The sequence below is a fragment of the Hippocampus guttulatus genome, chromosome 22 (assembly GCF_054856545.1).
Source record: "Hippocampus guttulatus isolate MCC_2025c chromosome 22, RoL_Hgut_1.0, whole genome shotgun sequence".
In the NCBI taxonomy this organism is placed as follows: Eukaryota; Metazoa; Chordata; class Actinopteri; order Syngnathiformes; family Syngnathidae; genus Hippocampus; species Hippocampus guttulatus.
The window spans coordinates 3397626-3420548 of record NC_141282.1 but is presented as its reverse complement, the minus strand read 5'-3'; the positions used below and the strand labels follow the sequence as shown (position 1 = coordinate 3420548).

At 46.4% G+C, this 22923-nt stretch overlaps 4 protein-coding genes across 6 annotated transcripts; 1 reads left to right on the top strand and 3 right to left on the bottom strand.

The window, feature by feature from the left end:
• Nucleotides 1-780: 780 nt before the first annotated feature.
• mkrn1 (makorin, ring finger protein, 1) lies at nt 781-7978 on the bottom strand. Of its 2 annotated transcripts, XM_086102829.1 has the most exons (8): nt 7091-7978; nt 6388-6522; nt 4106-4278; nt 3671-3891; nt 3285-3499; nt 2954-3064; nt 2485-2629; nt 781-1963 (listed from the first exon to the last, which is right to left on the bottom strand). In XM_086102829.1, exons 1-8 carry the CDS (start codon nt 7162-7164, stop codon nt 1751-1753), a joined length of 1287 nt encoding a protein of 428 aa, XP_085958955.1. In that variant the 5' UTR covers nt 7165-7978; the 3' UTR covers nt 781-1750. The 2 variants fall into 2 exon arrangements, with proteins under 2 accessions (XP_085958955.1, XP_085958954.1); XM_086102828.1 differs by lacking the exon at nt 7091-7978 and having other exon boundaries at nt 6388-6778.
• A 156-nt stretch (nt 7979-8134) lies between these two features.
• On the top strand, nt 8135-10178 carry tmem121b (transmembrane protein 121B). Its single transcript, XM_086102830.1, has one exon. The coding sequence runs from the start codon at nt 8208-8210 to the stop codon at nt 9390-9392; it is 1185 nt and encodes a 394-aa protein (XP_085958956.1). The 5' UTR covers nt 8135-8207; the 3' UTR covers nt 9393-10178.
• A 2621-nt stretch (nt 10179-12799) lies between these two features.
• il17ra1a (interleukin 17 receptor A1a) lies at nt 12800-18186 on the bottom strand. Of its 2 annotated transcripts, XM_086102826.1 has the most exons (11): nt 17944-18186; nt 17447-17471; nt 17192-17341; nt 16976-17097; nt 16714-16840; nt 16353-16400; nt 16110-16258; nt 15701-15775; nt 15533-15602; nt 14737-14850; nt 12800-14668 (listed from the first exon to the last, which is right to left on the bottom strand). In XM_086102826.1, the coding sequence occupies exons 1-11, from the start codon at nt 18040-18042 to the stop codon at nt 13329-13331; spliced, it is 2319 nt and encodes a 772-aa protein (XP_085958952.1). In that variant the 5' UTR covers nt 18043-18186; the 3' UTR covers nt 12800-13328. The 2 variants fall into 2 exon arrangements, with proteins under 2 accessions (XP_085958952.1, XP_085958953.1); XM_086102827.1 differs by lacking the exon at nt 14737-14850.
• On the bottom strand, nt 18186-22478 carry rergla (RERG/RAS-like a). The gene is made up of 5 exons (XM_086102831.1): nt 22375-22478; nt 22207-22263; nt 21956-22029; nt 21736-21884; nt 18186-21632 (listed from the first exon to the last, which is right to left on the bottom strand). The coding sequence occupies exons 1-5, from the start codon at nt 22424-22426 to the stop codon at nt 21359-21361; spliced, it is 606 nt and encodes a 201-aa protein (XP_085958957.1). The 5' UTR covers nt 22427-22478; the 3' UTR covers nt 18186-21358.
• Between the last annotated feature and the right edge of the window lie 445 nt (nt 22479-22923).

Here is a 22923-nt window from a genome sequence, read left to right as displayed (position 1 = left end):
GGGGGCTCATGACTAACTATGCTCTTTTGAATGACGTCCAATTAAATTTGAATGCCTTTGGAAATAAATATTTTGCGTGAATTACACACATTGTAAACATTTTGCCAGTGTTCAAACGTTTGAGTGTAACTATGTTTTGTTTTGTTTTCATTTAGTTTGGCTTTTATCATTCTGAAATGGTTTTCCTTTCAGGTTATTTGGCCTTTTATTTTTTGTGTGTTTTACAATATTATTTTGTATTTGGTTGAGTTTGTATCATTCTGAAAATGTTTAAATTCTAGCTTTCCTGATTTTTATTTGAACACAATGCGTGTGAAGCTTCCTCTCATTCTTGGTAGGTATTTTTTCATCAATTGTACACCCCAATTTCAGTACGTATTTTATGAAATATATTTTTGCTTGTCCATGGTCCAGGTTTTTGTTCCCCATAAGGAATACCGCTTTTGGTCAGATTCTATGAAAAAGTCTAAATGTATTATTTTGGGGAGATTTATTTCATTTCTGACAGTTTAAGACAGTTAAGCCATACAAAAAAAAACCAAATACGTACCTGGGCTTGAATGTGTGGAGTCTGAAAAGACGTATGAAATTTGTCATTGGGAGGGAATGAGTTGAGAAAAATTTTGAGCCAAAGTCCGCCGGGATCGGCATGACCGTCGATGAGGAGCAGGGCGATCGAAAATAAACCCCTCTTCCTCTCGAAACCTCCGTGCCTCACTCACAGTCACCGCCCCAAACCAAAAAAAAAAAAAAAAAAAAAGAATCGGACCGCACACCAGGTATTGATAATAAACTTTTAATTTTTCAAGTTAAGATGGATGGCCGCGGAACATAGAAAACACACATTTCAGTATAAACATATGCATTCCAACAGAGTTGGACAGGTTGAGACCAGCTACCAAGGGGGTGGGGTGGGGGGTGGGGGGGCGCGGAAAAACGTTTCACGAGTACAGTTCAAATGTGTAGGATAAAAATACGGCGGGTAAAGCCGACGTGTGGCCCCCTCTTCCCGCCCCACCACCCCTGTTGTACTTTTTCGCCCGGATCTGAGGAAGGGCTGCCTCCCCTCCATCTTTTTATTTTTTTATATTTTTTTAATTTTTTCCCCAAACAACATTTAAAGTCAGTAGATAGTAGAATATTGCACTTCATGAAATGAATGGGTCAGTTCGGATTGGGGGGAATTGAAAGTTCATTTTCGCCTGTGAGCTGCTCGGTGACTTAAGGTGCAAAATGGATCGGGAGGAGGTTGAACAAACCAATAGTGAAGCTGAGTGACCGTCACGCCTTTTGATGGTTGAAGGAAAAAAAAAAAAAGAAAAAAAGGCATGGCTGGACAGTAAATACTGAGTACATCAGGAACGTGGCTATGGTTAATAGTTAGCACAATATATAAGCTATTAACAGCTTTAACAAAGGTGAAGGGGGGGGGCTTCAAAAAGGGACAAATCTTCTGACATGCCCGTCGCAATTTTTTTTTTGCTAGGACAACAAGGGTCATAAAGTCACGGGGATCTAGATTTTTTTTTTATTTTAAAGCACAAATGCACTTTTTTTTTTAAAGTTCATTTATTAATGGCCTGCTTAAAGGCACTGCCACAATTCAAGAAGTTGAGAGGAGGGGGCGGGGCTACTGTCCATCACTCGCACGAGACAGTTCATTCTAGGGCTTAATATATATATATTTTTTATATATATTAGGGATTGGGTGATATGCGGGTAGGCGGGGGGATGGGGCTCGGGTGTGCAGCTATAGGTAAATTTCGTAAAAATCATCCAATTCCTCGTGAAACAAGTCCCACTCGTCCTCGGAGTCGGTCACCTCGTCGTCGGTGCTGGCGGCGAGCAGCATGAGTAGCATTTCGCTCAGCTCGAACGTGACCATCTCCTCGTTGTCATTGTCGAACGAGTAACTGCTTTCTCGCTCGTCCAGGATGTCCCAGAGGCGCGTGTGTCGTGAGCTCTGCCGAGACAAAGGCGGTGAAAATTTTAAAATACAGTACGTATGTTTAAAAAAAAAAAAAAGGAAAATCTGTGGGTTCCCTATGTTTAATTTGCGAAAAGTTACCATGTCAGTTGAGTTGGGAAGATTCGACATTGCAAATTTTAATGGGACTAAATTGGGAATGGGCAAAATAAAATTTTGGGAAAAATAATGTTTTTCAAGGGACAAACAACGGAGTGGACGATGATTTATTTTTTTTAAGATGCGGGTAAGCATTTATAATTTATGCTTCGGTATGTTATCTCATCCCATAGAAATTTACAGAAAAATGTAATCGGAGCCGGAATTTTTTTGTAAGCCTGCTGTTCTCCATACCACCACGAGATGGTGCTAAAGTAACAGGCCGGGTGTGCAACACAGCTTGACCCAAGCTCTCGGCCACCCATTTTCGATTGCCGCTTTTCCCATCTGAAATTGGGCCGGAGTACCCGTTCAAAAAAAATATATATATATATCTCGATACGGATAGGACGCCGTACCCTGTTCCTGCTGTTGGACCCGGTCTGCCGCCGCGGAGGCTGCGCCTCCTCCAGGCGCCCGTCAGGAAAAGCGTGCTTGTAGAAGCAGTTGGAGCCGAAAGGACACGTTCCGCGGCCCTCGTCGAAGTATCGACAGGGTTTACCCCTGGGGAACAGAATGAAGAGACGGTGATGGTGATTATTTTGAATAAGTTAAAAAGGGGGAATATTACGGAGTTTAAAAAGGTTTTTTTTTTTTTAAGGCTACAGGTTACCAATAGACGATTCACAAAACTTGAAGGAGCTTCGGCTTTCGGTGAGCAGCGGACGGCAGAGCCCTCGGTCGCAAGCCCAGTCGACGTTCTGCCTTGCCGTTTTTTGATTTGGGTTTTTTTTGGTATTTTTGGGGACTCGGCCACGCCCACGTTGCGCTCGGTAACTAATTGTCGCCTCGTCACAGACGACCCGCAGAGCCCGAGAGTCCACATACCCCATGCCTTCCTTGTACGTTTGGATGAGTTTCTGCTTTTCCTCCTTATCCTCCACCCAAAACTCGCTCGGGATGACGAAGTTGGATGTGATTCGACATTCCGGGCACGATCTGTCGGTGGAGAAAGAAAGCCGTAGAATGTTACGATCCGACACATTCATGCAATCTTGACACTAAAAACTACCGATATTTCTTCATCTCGTTCGAAAGTGCATTTGTGTAAATCTCACGTCGGCTATGATCAAACCAGAAACGCGACAGCTTGTCCTCCTTTTGCAGAGCACAAAAAGGCAACCCAAAAAAATAATAAAATAAGCAGGGCATGACTCACTTGATGATTCTGCTCTCAAACTGCCGGGCGCTTCGCCACCTGCGGATGCACTTTAGACAGTAGCAGTGGCTGCAGTTGGAGAGGATGCCGAAGCGGCGCTCGCTCGGGTTGCTTTTCTCAAACACCACCTCCATGCACACGCCGCACATCATGTCCTTGCTGCGCTGGATGGCGAACGAGATCTCCATATCTTTCTCGTGGGCCTCGATGCACGCCTTTAAAAAACACAAAAAAAAAAAGGTTCTTGAAACTTACAATAATAAACGGCAAAAAAAAAAAGAAAGTTTTTGTGGATTTCAAGAGCTAATATCGGTAAATTAATTGGCCACGCTCGAATACGGTGTCCCCCCTGGCTCAATGTCGAGGCCCTTTATCGATAACGCTACCTTGGTGTGGTCCGAGCGCTGGTCGTTGTCGGTGGGGTGGAGCACCTGCAGGCCGCACATGTCGCACACGTCGCCGTGGAGGTAGACGCAGTTGAGGCCGTAGCGGCACTCGCCCACGGCGGCGTACGGGCACAGCTGCTTCCCCAGCTCTTTGTCGGGCGCCGCCTCGCTGTCAAACTCCTCGATGAGGGGCACCGAGCTCGGCGCGTTGGCCGACTCCGCTGGGCGAGAGAGAGAAAAAAAAAAGGATGTTTAGAAATGTCTTTTCGGGCAACTTTGATCATTCAAGGCTCACATAACCTCAAACCCGGTATGACAACACTTTTTCGCCGGCGCCCACGTCACTCACCAGACTCCAGTCGGCTAACAATAATATCTTTCAAAATCTATTTTTTTTAACCCAAAGGCAAAAAAGGAGGTCAAGAAGTCGCTCACCGCGTCCACAGTACGGCTGCCCCGGTACGAACTCGGCGGCGTTGACCCAATCTTGTGCCCCTGGGCCGGGCGTCGGCCCACTGAGCTCCGGATCGGGCTGGCTGGCTCGAGAGGTGGAAGGCAAAGGCTCAGGCGTCGGCAGCTCGTCTTGCGATGGATTGTGATGGTCAAACCTGTTCGAGGACATTAGACACCAACCATAACTTAGGCAGAAATGACAACCGTATTTTTTTTTTTTTTTTGTCCTTGCCAAAAACCCAACTGAAATATTCACGCTAAACGGGTTAAGTCTTTGGAGATAAAATACATTCCAAGCCCAGGACACTTTTGGTGCGCTGCTATCTTACACTGATCTGTCCTTCGGAGACAAAACCTGAACCAAAAAAAAAACCCCAACAAAACCACGCACGGCAGATCCTTTTTTAATGCTGGGAGTTTTCGTCTGAACGAGACCGACTATTTTATTGACAAAAAAATGGAAAGCGGCTGCGACGGGGGTTGCCCGACGGGTTAGCGGTACATTTTTTTTTTTTTTTGCTCCTTTGACAGTGGATATTACACACAAGAAGGGAGGGGGGGGGGGGGACTCCAGTCTGTCTGCTCGAGAACAATGGCAAAAAAAAGGTGGAGGTGTGAACGGTCAGCCGACGCCGGCTCGTCTAGTCCGCCGCCCTGCGTCGGGATCAACATGACTTAACATGCCGTGACAGTCAGCGCGTAGCGCAATTAAAAAAAATAAAAAAACGGGGGGGGGGGGGGGGGGAGACCGTCGCCGCTCGGGCCTCCTCCGAATCACGACGGCTGGTAGTCAGTGCACAGTTAACTCTTCTGTTCCCAGAAAGCCACTCCGGTGTTAGATGAGGACGCCGAGGTGGGGGGAAGGGGTGGGGAGGAGGCGGGGGGGGGGGGTGTCCACTAGAGCTATGCATAAATAAGGAGGGTGGGGAGGAGGAGGGGGGAGGGGGTGCGTTGCAGATGACTGAACTCGGGGAACCCAGCAACAGCAGCTAGGAGGAGGGAAACTGAAGAGCGTTATGCAATTGCTATGCAGGATGCAGTGCACAGTCTGGCCTGAAAAGGAGGGTGGGGTGGGGGGGGGGGGGGGGCGGCGGCAATGAGACCATCACAATAGGCAGAGCCTGGGGAATTGAGCCATTAAGAAACCCCCACGTCGGGCACTTTTTCGTCAGCGTCTGAACAAGTGAGACCCCCCCCCCCCCACCCCCAACAATCACGAGGATGGAGGAATGTGACTCGTCAACATGACACAGGTGACTCAAATGTATGATAATTTTGACGATGAGTATCTGAAGAGGATTGTTAGGGTGGGCGGGATAGGGTGGGGAGGTTTCTGGGAGGGGGGGGGGGCCCTCGAGCCGCCTCGGTAACTATGGGGATGCTCCTCGGAGCCCAGACACCAAGCAGACAACCGTCTGGGCACACTGGAGCCTGTGAACAGAGCGGGAAGCCTAATCTGCCTCTCAAAAGGAGACGGCGCCGCTGCACGTTTTAGCGCCCCCCCCCCATTCCCCCCTTTCAACTCGATGCAGGTTAGGCAGCGGCGAGATTGCCGTGTCTCTGTCCTCGCTCCTCTTTCATCACAAAAAGCGACGGTGGTGCAATTAACAACCAAGGCGTAACGCTTGAGTGAGAACTTGCCCTGAGGTCACACAATTCCAAATTCCCTCAGGGAGGGGGCGGGGGGGGGGGGGGGTCTAAAAGCCACATTTTCTTTCTTGCAAGGTAAAAGAATGAACTCCACAAGTGTATTAAGGTTCCTGCAAAAGAAGTGTAAACTGTGAAATGGAACTTGGGAGACAAAAGCGCCGCCTTCTCGGACGGCGCTAATTTCAGCCGGCCTGGAATAAGAGTGCGTTAAATGTGCTGTGTCAGGAGTATTTGGGATGGTTGTCATTCAAAATTGTTGAGATGGACTTGGAAATGGAACGTCGTCCTCTACCAACCCGACCGACCGACCGACACTAAGGCCACTTGAAGCAACTCCCCAAGCGGTATTTCCCAAAAGCACATTCTTGAGATCCTATCCAGGAAGACAGCTGCACCGAGGGGTTCCAACATGGACGGCAACACATTGACAGTGTCCGGTGTCATATTTTGGACCTCGCCAGCAACAGTCATATTAGGTGGGGGGCAGGGGGGGGGGGGGGGTGTCGCAGATGGACTGACGGGCCTAACCCAGACCCACCCCCGATGTTTTGCAAGCCCAGCTATGATATAACGACCTCGGGGAAGGCCCGGCCGGGGGCTGGGCGATCACTCACCTGCAACGATCTCCAAATGCACAGTTTCCCTTCTGGTAGAACTTGCAAAGCATGGCGCCGGCCGGCTTGCTGTTGGTCAGATCGTGGGAATATCGACAGTTGTCGCCTTCTTTGCACAAGCCGTGCAAAAAATACCTGCAAATAGAATGCGCCATTAATAGTTCATCTCGAGTCGCAACATAAAAGCTTGGGTGGTCAACAGTCATCGCCACCCGAACGTTTGACTCCAAACCAACTCGCACTCTCACCATTATTCGAGGTGACAAGCTAGCCCTTAATTTTTTTTTCTTCCGGATTTGTTTGTTTTTGCATCAAAATGTTGATCAGACCGAACTTGTAAAACGGTAGTTCTCTAACCTATGTGTGCATCAGTTGAAATGGAAACAAGGTCAACGCCCCCCCCCGCCCCCCCCCCGTAACGGCAGTTAACCGTGACGCCACCGCGTCTCGGGGCTTTGTGTCGTCACGGCTCGCGTCTTTAAAACGTCGCCGTCGCAAAGAGGGACAAGAAAAATCAAACAAAAACACGGTTGTCAAGCCCAGCTAACGCGTAACAAGGCAACAACAGTAGAGCGGTCGCGTCGGCTCAACCGCCGTTGACAACCACTCGATACTGGTCGCATCGCCACTATTTTTTTTCAGGCGAAAAGTCCCGCAATGGCTGCCTTGTCGATATCCAAACAGCGGTTCTTCAAAATCCTACCTGCAGGTTACGTGTTTGGTCCAACCTCCTGAGATCGCTGGGGCCGCTGTGGACGATGCAGCTGCTTCCGCCATTGCTGTTTATGTTTAAGCTGCCGGATGTTCCGGACAGCGCCGCTTCTCGTTCGGAATTCTTCGGCTGTTTTCGGTTGGTGTCGGAGTTTGCCGAAAGACGAAAGCCTCGCGCCGCGCGTCGGACATTTTGTGTCATTACACCCGACTTGGTGGCTATTTTGCTAACATAAGGCATACCTGTCAACTTTTCGGAGCGCCAACCTCTATAAACTACCAAAGAAATCCTTATAAAGAGCAAAAAATCCTTCTAACATACCAAAGCATTTTATATGTCAAAATAACGGCAGAAAAAAAACCAACGAAATTTTCAATGATATTATATATTGTAGATCTCCATAATACAATGTCTGGTTAATGTCTAATCGTCATTCTAGTTAGTGGCATTACTGTGTTCAGAGTTGTATTCCTGCGTTACTTTTTTCACCAACTCCAAATGCTGACCCATCGGCTCGAAGTTACAGCATCCATTCATATTTACTTTGGAAATGAACTAGCACCATTCGGGGGGGGGGGGGGGCGGAAATTTTCAGAATCCGTATGATTTGTGCGATACGGCCATATACGTAAGATTCACCACAAAATCCGTATGAACTATGGCTAAACCGTATGAGTTGACAGGTATGCATAAGGACAGTTTCTTAAACTCTTATGGGAAGACCGAACATGGCCACGTTTAAGAGTAAAAAGAAAATGCGATTGGCTGGGATAGGCTCCAGCATGCACACGACCCTTGTTAGGATAAGCGACTTTGAATTAATATTTTATATTATTTTGTTTTTATGATGCTTTTTTTTCACAGTCATGTTTTATATTTTTTGTAGCAATGGTCTGATTTTCATATATAAAGTGATAATGCAACCCCAATCATAACTGTAATGTAATGCTAAACACGAGCTGAAGAAGTCCATTCCAGGGTTTAGAATCCAGGCCTTTGTTTCTAAACAACTCATCCCTCCACCTAAGAAGAAAAAAAAACATCGAGGAGGAAGAAATCGGTGCGAGGGGGGCGGGAGGGGGGAAGCCGATGCGACCTCTGTCATACAATGATCGCAGAAATTCCCAAAGACAATTCCAAGGCATTCCAATCCGTCGCGACTTTGGGTTCAGACTCACCCGTTTCCTCCTCGCCCTCCCCGGAAGCTGGCCGGTTGCTGAGCAGGAGGCGGGACGCGCGCACCACCGGCAGCGGCATCCATCCGGAGGAGAGCGGCAGCATTCGGCCGCTGGTGTCCGGCGGCCGCATGATGACATCGGCGGACTTCGCCCACGCCGGCGCCCCTTTGCTGGCTCCCCGTTCGGCGCGCAGCCTCCTCTACAAGGTCCTGTGTTTCATGCTCCTCGTCCTGCAGGGCGGCGTGCTGGACTTCTACCTCATCGCTTTCACCGACCTGTACTGGTGCTCGTGGATCGCCACGGACCTGGTGGTGGTCTCCGGCTGGGCGATTTTCTTCGTGAAGAACGCGCGCGGCAAGCGGGAACGGGCCTGCGGCTTCCACCAGAAGGGCTCCGCGTACGGCGGCTGCAACCTGGGCGAGTTCACCTACGCCTACCTGGCGTGGCTCGTCCACGTCATCGCGTGCACCCCCAAGGTGGCGCTGGTCCTGGAGACCTCCATCCTGGACCTGGTTGCCGCCAAGGTGCCGTGCGGGCTCACCGGCTTCAAGATCGTCACCTTGCTCTCGGCGCCGCTGCTCTTCTGCCTCATCAACGCCGTCATCGAGGACCTGAACGGGGCCACCCGGCATCACTCCCAGAGCTGCTTCACCTCCACCTGCTTGGATCTCATCGACAGCTTCTTCCTGGTGGAGGCGCTGCTCCGGAGCGAGATCCCCACGCCGTACCTCAAGTACACCGTCATCTCGGCGTACTTCGTGGCGCTGGCCGCTCCCGTCTTGTGGTTGTACGAGCTCACCGCGTCGGAGCTCCGCTGCCGGTGGCTGTGGGCTCGCTTCTTCTCCGCGGGGCTGCTGGTCAACGCGCCGCTGCTGGTGGTCCGCTGCTTCCAGGTGTACGTGTACGAGGGCCCCGTGTCGGTGTTCATGTTCAAGAACGTCTTCTTCCTGGCGTGTAAGGCGCTGGAGCTGGCCGAGCAGTGCGTGGCCGTGCGCGGCGTGCGCAGGAGGCTGACCGGGGCCAGTCACCACCAGGCTCATTTCTCGCACGGCGTGTCCGAGAACGACATGTGTCCGCACGGATACGTCAACACGCTGGCAGTCGCCCAGTCCTAGTCGCTCCTAAAATGCAGTAACTATGAAGCCAGTTGATTAAATAAGAATCCATGCAGCCCCCACATGCATATTACATTGCCCGTGAATTAATTAAAATGCGAAATCTTCCAAAATAATGTCAAACTATTCACCATTTAAATGCAAAATTTAATTCAGAAAGTATTTTAGACATTTTGTTTAAACTGTAAAATACAACCTTTTGCGCTATATATACAGTATATTAGAGGTATTTACATTTTTAAGACACAATTATACTTCAAACTAAAACGTTTTAAAATTCTTTGTTGAATTGGAGTTTGTGTGGCGTGACAAAAATTAACACTATGACTTCAAAAAAAAAAATCTAAAAATCGTGGTCCATCCCTTAAAAAATTGCAATTGGCAGAAGTGCCTGGAAAATAAAAATAAGAATCCATTTAATGCATAGCACATGAGGATAAAAACAATCAAACGTTTTTCACATTTTAAACGAGAAGCCGGGCTACTTTTCTTACTTTCGGAACCATATTGATTCTTTGTTCTTTCTACGGTGAGACACACACATGTGCTTTATTACCAAACAAGACCCTCATGGCCTTTGGCTAACAGCAGTGCTTTAGTCCTTTTTTCTGTATTCGACCACCTTCAGAATGAGTTCCGAACCAGCGCAGTCACATTCATCATGCAAATCAACAAAGTATGTCATTGTAAGATTTTTAATATGTACTGTACGTCGAATTTGCAGTATCTGAGATATCCTCGATGGCAAGTATGTCTATCTTTGAAATATTTGAGGATTTTCTTTTTGGGGGGGGGGGGGTGACCAAACCGGGGTCCGAGTTTCCTATTTTATTTAATTTTTTTTGTACATGTCTGGAGAACACCCCCCGTTTGGGACCACTGGACAGGTGCTCTGTCTATACATTCAAATGCATAGGAAAAAAAAAACTATTGTATTTGATGTCGTCTGCGAGTCTGTGCTAGTGCTGACTTGGTGTAGACAAGTAATATCGTCCTGCGTACCCCTGACAGAATGCTCGCGGGATCAAAGTTCGGCTGTTCCCATCTTCAAACCTGCTGTCACTTGCCGATTCTATCCTCAAGCCGGAGCCACATTGAATCTCAAAGTAGTGCTTGGGCGCCATCCTGTGGCTTCTCAGAACTATGTTGAAGTGGAGGGCGGAGCTTCGTTTGGACAGGCAATACGTTTTTTTGTCTTCTCGGGGAAAAAAAAAAAGTAATTTGCCGCCCTTTTGTGGAATCTGTTGTCAAGTAGAAACCTTTTAAAGGGGGCGTCAGTTACTTGCCGATTTTACCCGAATTGCGGGAGTTCACCGCGGCGCCGCAAACGCTTGCAAAATGAAAATGACACCGGACCAACAAGACGTCCCACGTGTGGAAAGTCATCAAAATATTTCTTCGTAAGCGTAGCTAAGCTACTGTTGATTAACCCGACATTTTCCATCCGTTCACGTTAACCATTGTAACCATCGATGTTAGCTAGTTTCATGTACAGTTACATGCGTAACAAACGAGAGTTAACCTTGCGGGAGCAGGATGTGAATGACACGTTTCGTCTATTCGACGGTAGGATCAATCTCGGGCGGTTTTATCAGATGAATTAGGCACAAATAACAAGGAAGGAACGGGGGTTTTTTTGGTGTTTTTTTTTAACGCGAGCCGGGTTGTTGAGCGGGTTAAAAATACAATACTTCCTCCTTGAGCTGCTCGGAAAAACGTCAAGGATGAAAACCGTGAAACCTGTTTAGGTATTGACAAAAGTTGACTCCATTAAATTTAAAAAAAAAAAAAAAAAAAGGAAAAGTCAGTCAAGATGATAAAAATCCATGTTCGCCAAGTAAAGTGCCTTTTTCAAAATAAGGTCCTTTCGGTCACTACGTTGTTACATTTGATTTCCTGTTTGATGCTAAGCTAGGCAACACAGGCTCAAAATTCACATCGCATCGTCGTGGAGACAATTTTTTTCGTTCGCTTGTGCATTATTAGGCTTGAGTCACTTTATTCGATTAGACCGTACGCGCGCTATTTTATTTATTTTTTTAGTCTGGCACTTTTGACAAAATTCATATTTGAGAGCGAGAGAGAGAATTCACAAAGCGGTACCTTGACTTGTGAGTTTCATCTTTCCGTGTTTGTAAGTCAGATGGGGTTAAAAAAAAAAGGCAACTTTCATCATTGGAATGAATTTAAATGAATCAAAATACATGTATATAAATAAATAAAATAAATTGAATTCATTCTGATGAAAAAAAAACTAGCACTTTACTTGAACTGTATTTAAAAAACTAAACAAAAAGAAAACACAGCAGTAAATAAAACGTGAAGGAAAAAAGTCAATTTTGACTCAAGACGACAAAAAAATTGAAAATGGGAAATTTGGAAGTCAAGGTATCACTGGATCGTGACCGACAGTGTCATTTTTTTTTTGTGCAGTCGTCTGCATTTAGTGCCTCATAGCGTTGCATTTTGTACAATTGATTTGCTCACCAAGCAGGCAGGTCAGCCCTGAAACTGACTCGTGCCTTACACTACGTGCAATGTCCAGCCATCCATTTAAAACAATTTTTTTTCCAACGGCGTAGATTCCCATGAGGGGTTTGGAGGACAGTTTTTGGGCGACAATCCCAGCGCCATCCTGACAACATGAAATTGGCTTGAGGTCAAATAAATCAAGCGGCACAAGTCGAGGGGGGCTTTTGCCGAGCTCGCGGGTGCGGGCAGATACCCGTTGCCACGGCAACGGGTGCAACCGGACCCCCCCTTCCCGTCGGCCATTTGATATCACATTGGCAAACGTCTGACTTACAATTGCTGCCCTGCTTGATGATGTCATCAACCACAGACTTCCTGTTTATGACTCCCAAATGTAAACCCACCCGTCCCCCTCCACAAAGTAGGTCACATGACCCGACTCATGAGATTGATTCAAGATTTGTGTGCAAGATATGCTGCTTCAATCGCTTCTTTTCGCCTTCGCTTCATGTGTAACAAGCGGCTGCGTATCACATCACACCAAATATTTTTAATTGCTTTCTATGATTTTTTTTCATGCTTTAAAAAAAAGAAAAAGGTCACATTGTAATGTAATCTGCATGAGCTAGCAGTTTCATTCAAACTACCAAAGGACAACCCAAAAACCCCCGACTTCAGTCTCACTCTTGGACACAAACTGAACAATGCGCAACATTTGGAGCCCAAACCGGTTTTATATATATTTTTTGCCCCTCCCCATTTCCTCTTTCTTCCTACACGTTTACAGGGAATCTTTGCTGTTGTTTACAGATACTAGTACTACCTACACGTGGTCAAGTTGTGTGCTGTATATCTGTACCGCTATATTCCAATCTACTGGATGTACCGTAGATGTTAAGACAAGAATATTGTGTGGTCACGGTCAAATAAAAAAATAAAATAAAATCATCTTTTATTGGGGGGGGGACGTACCATTGAGTTCTTTGAAGGGTATGATTACAAGTGGAATCGTCTGAACAGTCGAAAACGCAACATAGTGCAAATTTCGTTTCAAAATGAGTGCAAGTTAATTTAAAAAAATAAAAAAATAAAAATTAAGTGCAACAGGGTTAAAAAAAAAAAAAAAAGATCCTTACTGTCCATGGATAAAATACAAAAAGCTAAGAACTCGCACGATGTAGACAATTTCCTGTTCCAGTTTTCCGTTGGAGCGGAGGAAGCAAAGCATAGTTGTGGAACGGACCGATATTTGTTGACAGACTCAGCTGGTGGCGATCCTGATTTTGCAGAAATTCTTGTGGCCTTGCCCGAGCCATCGGTGGGGTGGGTCTCTTTGGGTCACGCAACCTTGATCCGATCCACTGCTGAACGCTCGCTCCAGACAAAAAAAACAGGTCAGATGGTTTTATGAACCCATTGGACCTGGAGTGTCCGCTGTCCATGAAAAAGGGGGGTCACATTACCCTACAGCTCAAACTCAGAGCCGTCCAGAGTTTTCAGAAAGAGTTCCTCCTGCAGCCTTACCAGAGCCACGAGGGGGTCCTCCTCGGAAGGACTTCCAAGCGGGGAAGGCATTTTCGAGATGTAACCTTGATCGGATCCACTGTTCGAACCCTCTGCACCGGGCTCATCCTGGCGCATTTCCGCAGGCTGGCTGATTTGGTTCCCAAGAGAGAACTCTCGTGAGTTTGATCCCTGGGAGTTCAGGACTGTGGACTCTTCCTCATCCTCCTCTGGGATCTGACCTATGCGCCTCCCCTCAGCAGGCGGAGGGCGCTTGACAGACAAAACGGGCTCGACGACAAAAATGGACTGAGGGCTGTCGGCGGGGCAGAGGTGAGGCAGGACCGATTGCTGCCGGTGCCCGTTCGCAGGGTTCACCAGCGGCAAAAGTTCTGCCCCGGACGAGCGCCGGCTCTCCGGGTTCAGCTCCGGGGTTAAGACTCGAACGCCGGTTCCGTTCTCTCTTATGGCCGCCTCGCACGTATAGACGGGAAGTCCGTCTCGGATAAGCGGAAGACACTCAAGGACCGGCGAGCCCCGCTGCTGGTCAACGAGACCACCGGACTCCATCGGCAGGTCTTCCTCACTTTGCACGCACTCCCTCTCGAACCAGTCGGGGTTTTCTATCTGGTACGCCCGGAAGGTTTCGATGGCGTCCCTCAGGGCTCGACCCGAGGGACAGTTGAAGTATTCGTCCCCGCTAATGCCCCGTATGTGATTGACCTGACCCGGCTGGTACTTCTCAATGTCCAGCAGGCCCAAGTACAGCTCCTCAAAGTGCTTCATCAGAGAGTATTTCACGCCGATGTCGAAAACCGACGGCACGTCCCGCTCGCCGCTGACGTCGCCGAAGTAAGCCGCCACATACTTGCCGTGCTTGCGCGCTTGGTGCATGTCGGGCAGGAAGAGGTTCAGGAAAGGGGTGAGCATGTCGTCAGTCGGCGACAGGACGTCTTCCTTCAACGTGACGCGGCGGTGGCCGCACATGGCGCGCCACTTGGCCTGAACCCCGCGCGAGCAGAGCACCAAGACCTTGTCAGTGGGATTCCGCAGCTGGCCCCGCTGCCACTCCAGCCAGCGGACGCGGCCGACCGTGCCCACCGAGGTGGCGTCGAGCAAGTCGATGAGCACCTTGGCTCCGCATTTCGCCCTCAGAAAAGCGCAGAGCTTCAACACGATGTCCCTGTAGAGGCGGTGGTCTTGCGAGTAGATCACCAGAACCTTGGGGGTCTCCTGTATTTGCCGCTCCCGCTCTTTCGGTTTCTCATCTCCGAGCGCGAGCGAGGCTTCTCCGGGTTTGCCTGAAGGCATTAACAAGGAATGTGACTTGTGATCGGACGCAGGGGGGGGGGGGGGGGGGACGACTAACCTGGCCTCCTGCATAGGATGTACATAAAAATGGCAAAAATCCCAGCGCTTAGGAGCGCCGCGCACACGATAACAGGTGTGGATTGGGGAGCATCTGGCGGATCGGTCGGCTTGACTGTTAAGAGTCAAATCGCAGTTTATTTAGAACCAGCCCTTCGTTTGGGAGAAAATTCATCAGGAGAACCCATCCCGGCAAATTATCTGGAGACTAATCAGAGTGTCATTGATCTTGTCATTGAGCTCTTTGGAGTGTGTGTGACAGGGGATCGACAGTGCAGTTTTGATTTAAAGATTTTTTTTTGGGACTTTTGGGTTACGGTTCAGCTTCTCGATGAGAAGACGACGTTTATGAAACAAATCCACAAATACAAAGCACCATCGTCTGCCACCTGGAAGCGGACTTTTTGGTGGCTAGTGCCACCCAAGTGCACAGACCTTTGAAGACCAGATTTTTAGTATGGTGTCATTTTTGAAGATTGAAAAAAATGGGATTCATGATTCGGAAAACACCTCAGATTATTTCCATTGATTCCAGCTGAATTTTTTTTGTTTAAAAAAAATATATAATTTTTAAATATAAAAAATGATATTAAAAATGTATATATATATATATATATATATAATTATATAAAAAATAAAATATCCTACTATTGCTGTAGTGGTTTGTGATCCTCTGTGCTAAGCAATTTCCATTTGTGTCTTGACAGCAATGTTGATGTTATGCGGTCTGATCGGCGACACGTTAAAAACAAACAAACAAATAAATAAATAAAAGAAAAATAAAACGTCTGGCCAACCTGAACAAATGTCCAGCGTTCTCTGATGACGGGTGCAGTCTTCGCCACATTTTCGGAACATGGGTTTGATCTGACAAAAGAAGATCGCAACTGGTTTGCACCTGCGCACTTAGTCACTACCTGAATTAAAAAAAAAAAAAAAAAGGACAACAGAGATCTTATCTTTACCGAGACGTCAAACTGGCAGCAGGATCTGGGCCACTTCGCCAGGCTGAAGGTGACATTCAGACGCGTCTGGTTGACCTGGAGAAAAGTCAGGTGGACCAATTACAGTAACCAGTGAAGAATGAAAACCACATTAAAAATTGTCCGTGCAGTTTTTTTATGATCAGATTTGACTCATCATAAGCAGCATAAATGCAGATGAGAAAATAGGCCAGATTGCATGAGCTTCCTGTTTATTTCTTTCTGAGGTAAGAAATCTAGGCTCCACGGCACCGGATGCTGTAATGAGCACCCACCTGAATATTTTAGGTCAATTTCCTCAGGAGGAAATATGTCTGAGACACAAAGGGCTGCAAAAGTGCAGTTAAAAAAAAAAAAAATAAAGAAAACCCCCCCACAGCACTGAACTCACCTTGTGCGCATGGTCAACATGCTGGTCGGAGGCACAGTTCACAATAACCATGTACTCGTCACACAGGGGGTCAGGACTGAAGCTGACTGTCAGTGTCTGTCTTTGTTTGGCTGTCAGAGCTAGGCTGATGTTGGACTGCCAAAGACTTCCTACAATACAGCAAAAAAAAAAAAAAACAAAAAAAAAATATGCCATATAAGCTAAGGATGCACCCACTGTTTCTCAAAAAGCGCAGTGACTCACCTCTCTCGATGCAAAACTGGGTCACAAGCATCCGCGAGTCTTGACAACCTGACTCAAAGCAGAATCATTTCAAAAGTGAGCGAATGACAAGATGTGCGTGTAATCTTATTGTAACATGTATTTGGTCCATATTTTGATGCATTTTTATGCTTGAGAAAACATTTAGGTCTGAATTTTGGGGGGGGGGGGGGCTTGGAACGGATTAGGGCATTTCCATGGAAAACGCGTCTCTACTGACAACATTTTCCAGTGAAGAAACTTCTTCCAGAACCAATTAATTTCGTAAGTAGAAGCCCCACTGTATGTTCTCTTTGTCTCGAATAGTTCGAGAAAGATCGAGTCCGAAGTGGTTTGGACTCACCTGGAACAACAACATTCTGGCTAACGTCATAGTCGCTGTGGCCCACTTCTGGTTTGGGGATGTTGAAGACAGAAACCCGATAGCTGTGACCCGGGTCCACCACCACCATATTTGCTGAGAATGACCACTGCACCCCCCCCCCAAAAAACAACAACCAGTGCCAATTGATTTATTAAAGCAGATAAGGCAATTGAGAACAGTTACGGCATTTTTACTTTTTGTCTTCCACGTTACAAACAAGCCATTTATTTGAAAAGCTCACCATGTCGTCATGCAGATTCCTCATCGGGAGTTTGTCTTTCAAGGAATAGCGGACGCACAGGTGCTGATTGGTGGCCATCACCATGACGTGCAGCTCGGTGGCTTTCAGGTAACTGATGCTGCCTGCGGAAAGACGCCGCACTCAACCTTTTAACATTAGATTCCATTTGGATTGTTGGGGTGGCTAACATTGTTGAGTGAAGAGGCGTCAGATCACCGTCATCCCTGATGGTCCAGTTTGCAACCAGGACAGGCTGCAGATGTCCTAACTCATCCTGGACTCTTGTCACGGACACAGTCAAGCCCTTTGGACCACTTGGTGTGTACTCCCTCACTTTCAGCCATCCGCTGTCGATGAGGCAGCTACCTGTGCACAGGTGTCACGACGATTTTATTTTTCATTCTGGGACTGCATTCAAAGCACGTTTCACATGTGAAATTATTGATTTTTTTGGTGGGTGGGGGTACTCACTGAAACTGACTGCACACCTCAAGCCCTAGGTAACAAACAAACAAAAAGCAAGACAGAACAATACTGTTACAGTCATTCTCTAAATCACAGGGATTAATACTGAAAATATTTGGTGCTCAATATTTGCTGGACGGGGGACAAATAACATAAGAGAAATGATGCATGCTAGTAACATAAATTTCCAGATAATTTTAACAGATTTCAAAAGACCTTTTATCAGATGGAAATCAAAATTTTGGCAGTGCAGTACACAAACGTGAGGTGGGGGGGGGGGGGGGGCGGGGCATGACTGGGCTCCCAAAGAACAAGCTACGCCCCTGGTGTCTGTACAGTATTTCTCTGCCAAGTCCACAATGAGAGTACTTTTGTCATATATTGACGTCATTGTTAACGATATCATCAAATAGTGAGTTAAGTTTCAAAGTTATATACGCAAAAATGTGTACCAATATGCCAGAATTCGAATTAAAATGCGCGTATGTTCTTGCGCATCTTACCTGCTGGGAGCAGTTCGGTGGAACGGACGTCAAAGTTCTTAAGGCAGACGACAGCGACACGGTCATGAACGCCAAAACTCTGCCGCAAAGAAGCCTCATTTTTCAGTTTTCCCCCCCCCGCAACTGCATTAGAGTCAGTTAAAAAAATACGTGAATGTTGCCATGAGAGGAAATGTTAGGCTCACAAAACCTGCGTGGATAAAAGCGAAAGTCTCTACTGATTAATGAAAATAACTTCCGGCTTGGTGGTCAAGTCACACCGGCTTGCTGTTTATTATGCTGCCTTCACGTAACCTGGGAATTTGCAGATACGTTCATAATTGACAGGAGACACACCGCTATAATATACGAGTAGTTCGTTGTGCCTTTAAAAAAAGCAAAAACGATCACCAGACAGTTCCTACACACACACACCAAAAAAAATAATAAAAATAAATAATGATCATAAATAAAATAAAAGTACACACGTTTAGGGCACATTCCGTGTCAGGATTACAAACATTTTTTTCGTAAAATGTGGTCAATTCAAATCTATTTTAGTAGACACGTAACACCCTCAGTGGCCAGAAATTTTGTCGCACCTGTGCAAAAGTGATCCATTCAAACGTCAAAACAGGTCCAATTTGATCCAACGTTATACAACAACATATTTTGATGAGGACCGTGGGTGCACTGGGACAGATGGTGCAGCAGGGGGCGCCATAACATTATTTTCTGCCATGTCGATGATTCGTGGGTCAAACTTTCACATTAAAGTCTGCTTCCATCCATCAAAGATGACCCCAAAAAGCTCTTGGCCTCATTCTGTCTTCCATTCCGTGCTAAGACCCAAGAACGATCTGTTCGAACTAATCTATAGGCTCAATAAAGAAGTCAAATGTCTTTGCCCTTTTATTCAAATGGATTAAGACGTAGGGGAAATTGTTATTTGGTCTGAATTGCTGTTTTAGGGATTGGGGGGGGGGGGCAGGGGGCCCTGCAAAGGTTACATAACTGCTGTCTTAACATGGCTTCCAATGCAAATAACATTCAGCCGGAGACATTCGAGATGTCTTATCGGATTGTTTGATTAGGCTACTGTATAAATAAACCTGACCCTGCCTCCCGCGCTTGGTTCAGTTGCTCCACAAACCTTAGATGGTAGTGCGCTATACGGAACATCATGCTTGCATTGTGCAGAACATTTCGTTGACAAGAAGCATCGTACATTCATTGTAAAGCACTGTAACACATGCACAGTTAGAACATTCACTTTAAAAAAAAAAACCCAAAACCTGTTCTTAAATAATGACTCAATTAAAACGAGTATAATTTTTAAGGGAAATACCAAAACTGACTGTTTATCAATTAAAGCAAAGTTAATGAGTTTGAATCATTTTCAATCAAACTAAAATATCTTGCCGGGATTAGTTTTTTTTTTTTTTTAATGAAACACATTATTAGATTGGAAATAAATTGTGGTTTGGCGCCACACAGGCAGAAAAAAAACAAACAAACCTAGATTAGTAGTCACACAGAGCAAATCAGTATAATTTTTGCATCATCCTGCTTTAAAAAAAAGAAAAAAGCACACACTACGAAACCAACAAATTACTTTTTTCTTTAAAACCGTTTTGAACACAATAGCGTTAGCAAAGGAAAAGCACCAGTTGCATGGGCGGGTTCATGTTCCAGGTCAAACTTGTTAACTCAATCAAGCTGCTTCCTGGAAGAGGCCCCCCCCAGGCATGAACCAATGAGATTTCAAGAAAAGGCCAAGTGGATCTCGCTGCAGCTCAGACCTAAAATAAATAAATAAATAAATAAAAACAAAGAAGCGACCTCAATTGAAAACGACACGGATGAAAAGGATGCTAAAGTTGATCATTTGTAATGAAAGGTGACTACATAATCATTTGGGGCAGACTGCATGTTTTTTTTTTGTGTGGGTACGTATGTGTGGGAGGGGATTCTAAAATGTAAAAAGTTTTTCCATTTTTTTCCCCTCAAGTTCTCCACATGTCGGAAGGAGTTACGAGCATTCGAGCAAATCCAAATGAGAATCTAGCGGAAGGTCAGAGGGCTCGACATCATCCATCCTGTTCAACAATAAAACAGTGGCTTTTTTGGGGGTATTTTTTCTTTAAGTGCGACCTTCGTGTTCCAAGCGACTCCTCGGATTTTTTATTTTTATTTTTTAGGCGGCGCAAGCACGACCATTTATTTGAGGGAGCCCTGTATTGGTCTGAAGCCGACGCCGCACCTGGCAATGCGATGACATTCCGCCTGGCCCGCCATCAACGGCTTGGCCGCCGTTTTCATCGAGATAATGGCGCCATTCATACGCCGGGTGTGTCGAGGGGGCCTCCCAACAGTGTTTCTTTTTCCTGGAGAATCAATGCTGAGGCCTCCTGGCCGTCTTATTACTTTGTATGGCAGCGCGGAGACACCTGTGCGGAGAAGGCATGAAAGGAATGTAGAATGCCAAGGAGATATGTCCTGGATGGAAGGGAGAGAGTCCACGTTTGGGGTTGTTGTGTACGGTAATGCTGCCAGGAGCACAGCCGGAGATCAGTAAACTTTTTTTTTTTTTTAACTGTTTAATATTAGATATAAGCAAAGGTTGGAAGTACCAAAGTACAAATCAATTGTTCCTGTGGTGAAGTAGATTTTTTGGCTATCTGTATTCATTTTTACGCTTTTGACTTTCACTCTCTACATTTGAGAATAGATGTCGGTGGTCCGTTAAAATATATATTTTTAAAAAGTGTACTTTTTTTCAACCTCTCTAGATGACAAAACAAAGAAAAGACTTACATGATCGAATTTGATTGGGGGGATTTGTCATGCTAATTTCAGTTAGCCCAACAATTGCGATTCACATTAAATGTTAGCATTAAGCTAGCCCTTTAAACCAAAATTTCATTGGATGCGCTGTTTGTATTTATTGTTGCTACATAAAATCCATGCTAATCTCAGTTAGTACGCATTGTATGTTAGCATTAAGCTAGTCGACTTTTGCTATTCCCGTGTATGGTTTGGGTGAATATTTTTTTTCGGCTTAAATGTACAATGTTTAATTCTCTTTTGTTTGCCGTGTTTAAATAGTTTTGCTAATTTCCGTTACGCACCACGTTAGCATCACGCTAGCAGATTTTATTCGGAATTTAAATGGAACTTTTGATGATTCGACCTACAAAGTTTAGTTCCCTTTTATTTTGTGCCCGTTCCACAGTAAGCTTCAACTGAGAGTGACAAGCAACTTGACACTTTGCCTCTTACAGAGAAATACATATAGTATTATTTTTTTAGCAACGTTTACGATATTCTCCCATTTTTTTCACAGCGAGAGAGTAGGAACAAGTGCGATGGAAGGATCACATCCATGCTAGTTACGCTCGAGATCCCACGACAGTGAGTTCTTGATTCTTACGCCTCACACCGATTTCCTCCTCTTGCCAAAAACGTTGTTGATGAGCTTGGCCACGGACTTGGCACCGCTCGGGCGTCGCCTGCGCTCCTTGGCCTTGGCGCTCTGCACCGCCTTGGAGAACACGAGCGCCACCTCCTGGTAGTGCTCGGCCGCCGACAGCTCGTGAAACTGGCATCGGAACTCGTCCGCCAAGCGCTGGCCTTCTTCGCGGCGCACCTCTCGCATGTGGCACAGGTCATGCTTGTTGCCCACCAGAAATATAATCAGGTCGGCATCCCTGACAGAGAAGGTGGGTGGGTGGGGTGCGGGGGGTGGTTGAATTAATGCTGCTTTGATGATTGAAGTCTTGGGCGACCATGGAGTATTTTCGAGGAACGTACCTCTTGGCCGATCCCAAGCGGTGCTCCCGGATGAGCTTCACGACGCATCTGGCAGCAAGAAAGGACGAGCGGTCGCTAATGTCGTAGACGACGATGAAACCGTCGGCCCAGTGAAACTGGCCGTTGACAGTTATTTTATTTTGAAAGGACTGGAAAAAAAAAAGACACATGACTTCATCTTGGTTAGAAATATTTTCCAATCCATGCTCACAATCCTGACCTGGGAGCAGGGCTCGTACAGCTCCAAATTCATCTGCCTCCCATCCAGAGTCAGACGCTTTCGGTACATGCATTCTGTGCAAAGAAAACGATTTTAACCCTTTCGGGGACAGCAGTTACTACAGTGGACAGCTTATATTATCAGGTTACAGGGTGCACGAAAGGGCTAAAATAATAACAACAATCAGTTGTGCAACCTTTATGTCCGGTTGACAGGTTTTGACTTCGACGTGGCCTCAGCTTTTCAATTACCTGAAGATGATGCGTATTCTCCGATAAAACGTTTAGTGAAGAACCGGACGATGAGGGCTGCAGAGCAACAAACGTGGAAAAAAAAACATTTGAAGTTCCAGCTCCCATCTGGCGTAAACTGAGGAAAAGCCCCCTGTACCGCATCGGCCTTATTTGCAATCCTCTTACCTGACTTTCCGACGCCTTCACTTCCAAGCACCGCAATCTTGATGTCGTTCATGTTCTCCTCAAAAAGAAAGAAAAAAAAAAGCTCCAGGAATGAAAAGCATGCTTTTATGAAACGAGGGGTGGGGTGGGGGGGGGGGGGAGAAGGAGTCAAAGCCTTCTCGAGAGTTGGTTCGACTGGGCAAGCGGAGCACTGGGGGAGACGTGGGGTTGGGCGAAGAGGAAGGAGGGGCGGGGCAAGGAGAGATTCAGCTGAGATGCTCATGTGGTGGTGGTGGTGGGACGGGGGGCCAGAGTTCATCCTTTGTCATTTCATTTTCGCCAACCAGCACAACAGTAATCACTGCGCAGAGAAATAGTTTGAAACCTACAAAGGCAGATCGTGCTTTATTTTCCTTACCTGGATCATTTGTTGTTAGGCAGAATTAGTCTCCTTGAAGTGAGGTCACCGTGTAGTCAGGTAGTGCCGCTAAAGTTGTACTTGTTGCGGGCACAGACAGTCAAAAAGTATATTTTCCACAAATATCCCCTTCAACGTGTGACAACCAAACG

Coding starts and splice junctions, on each gene's coding strand:
- mkrn1 (XM_086102828.1), bottom strand. CDS start 6,638: ATGGTGAGAGTGCGAGTTGGTTTGGAGTCAAACGTTCGGGTGGCGATG. Junction 2,630..2,953: donor ACGTACAAGGAAGGCATGGG/GTATGTGGACTC, acceptor TCTGTTCCCCAG/GGGTAAACCCTGTCGATACT. Junction 1,964..2,484: donor GGTCCAACAGCAGGAACAGG/GTACGGCGTCCT, acceptor TTGTCTCGGCAG/AGCTCACGACACACGCGCCT.
- tmem121b (XM_086102830.1), top strand. CDS start 8,208: ATGATCGCAGAAATTCCCAAAGACAATTCCAAGGCATTCCAATCCGTC.
- il17ra1a (XM_086102826.1), bottom strand. CDS start 18,042: ATGAGGCTTCTTTGCGGCAGAGTTTTGGCGTTCATGACCGTGTCGCTG. Junction 17,342..17,446: donor GAGGTGTGCAGTCAGTTTCA/GTGAGTACCCCC, acceptor ACCTGTGCACAG/GTAGCTGCCTCATCGACAGC. Junction 15,776..16,109: donor ATGTTGACCATGCGCACAAG/GTGAGTTCAGTG, acceptor ACTTTTCTCCAG/GTCAACCAGACGCGTCTGAA.
- rergla (XM_086102831.1), bottom strand. CDS start 22,426: ATGAACGACATCAAGATTGCGGTGCTTGGAAGTGAAGGCGTCGGAAAG. Junction 22,030..22,206: donor AGAATACGCATCATCTTCAG/GTAATTGAAAAG, acceptor TTCTTTGCACAG/AATGCATGTACCGAAAGCGT. Junction 21,885..21,955: donor TGTACGAGCCCTGCTCCCAG/GTCAGGATTGTG, acceptor TTTTTTTTCCAG/TCCTTTCAAAATAAAATAAC.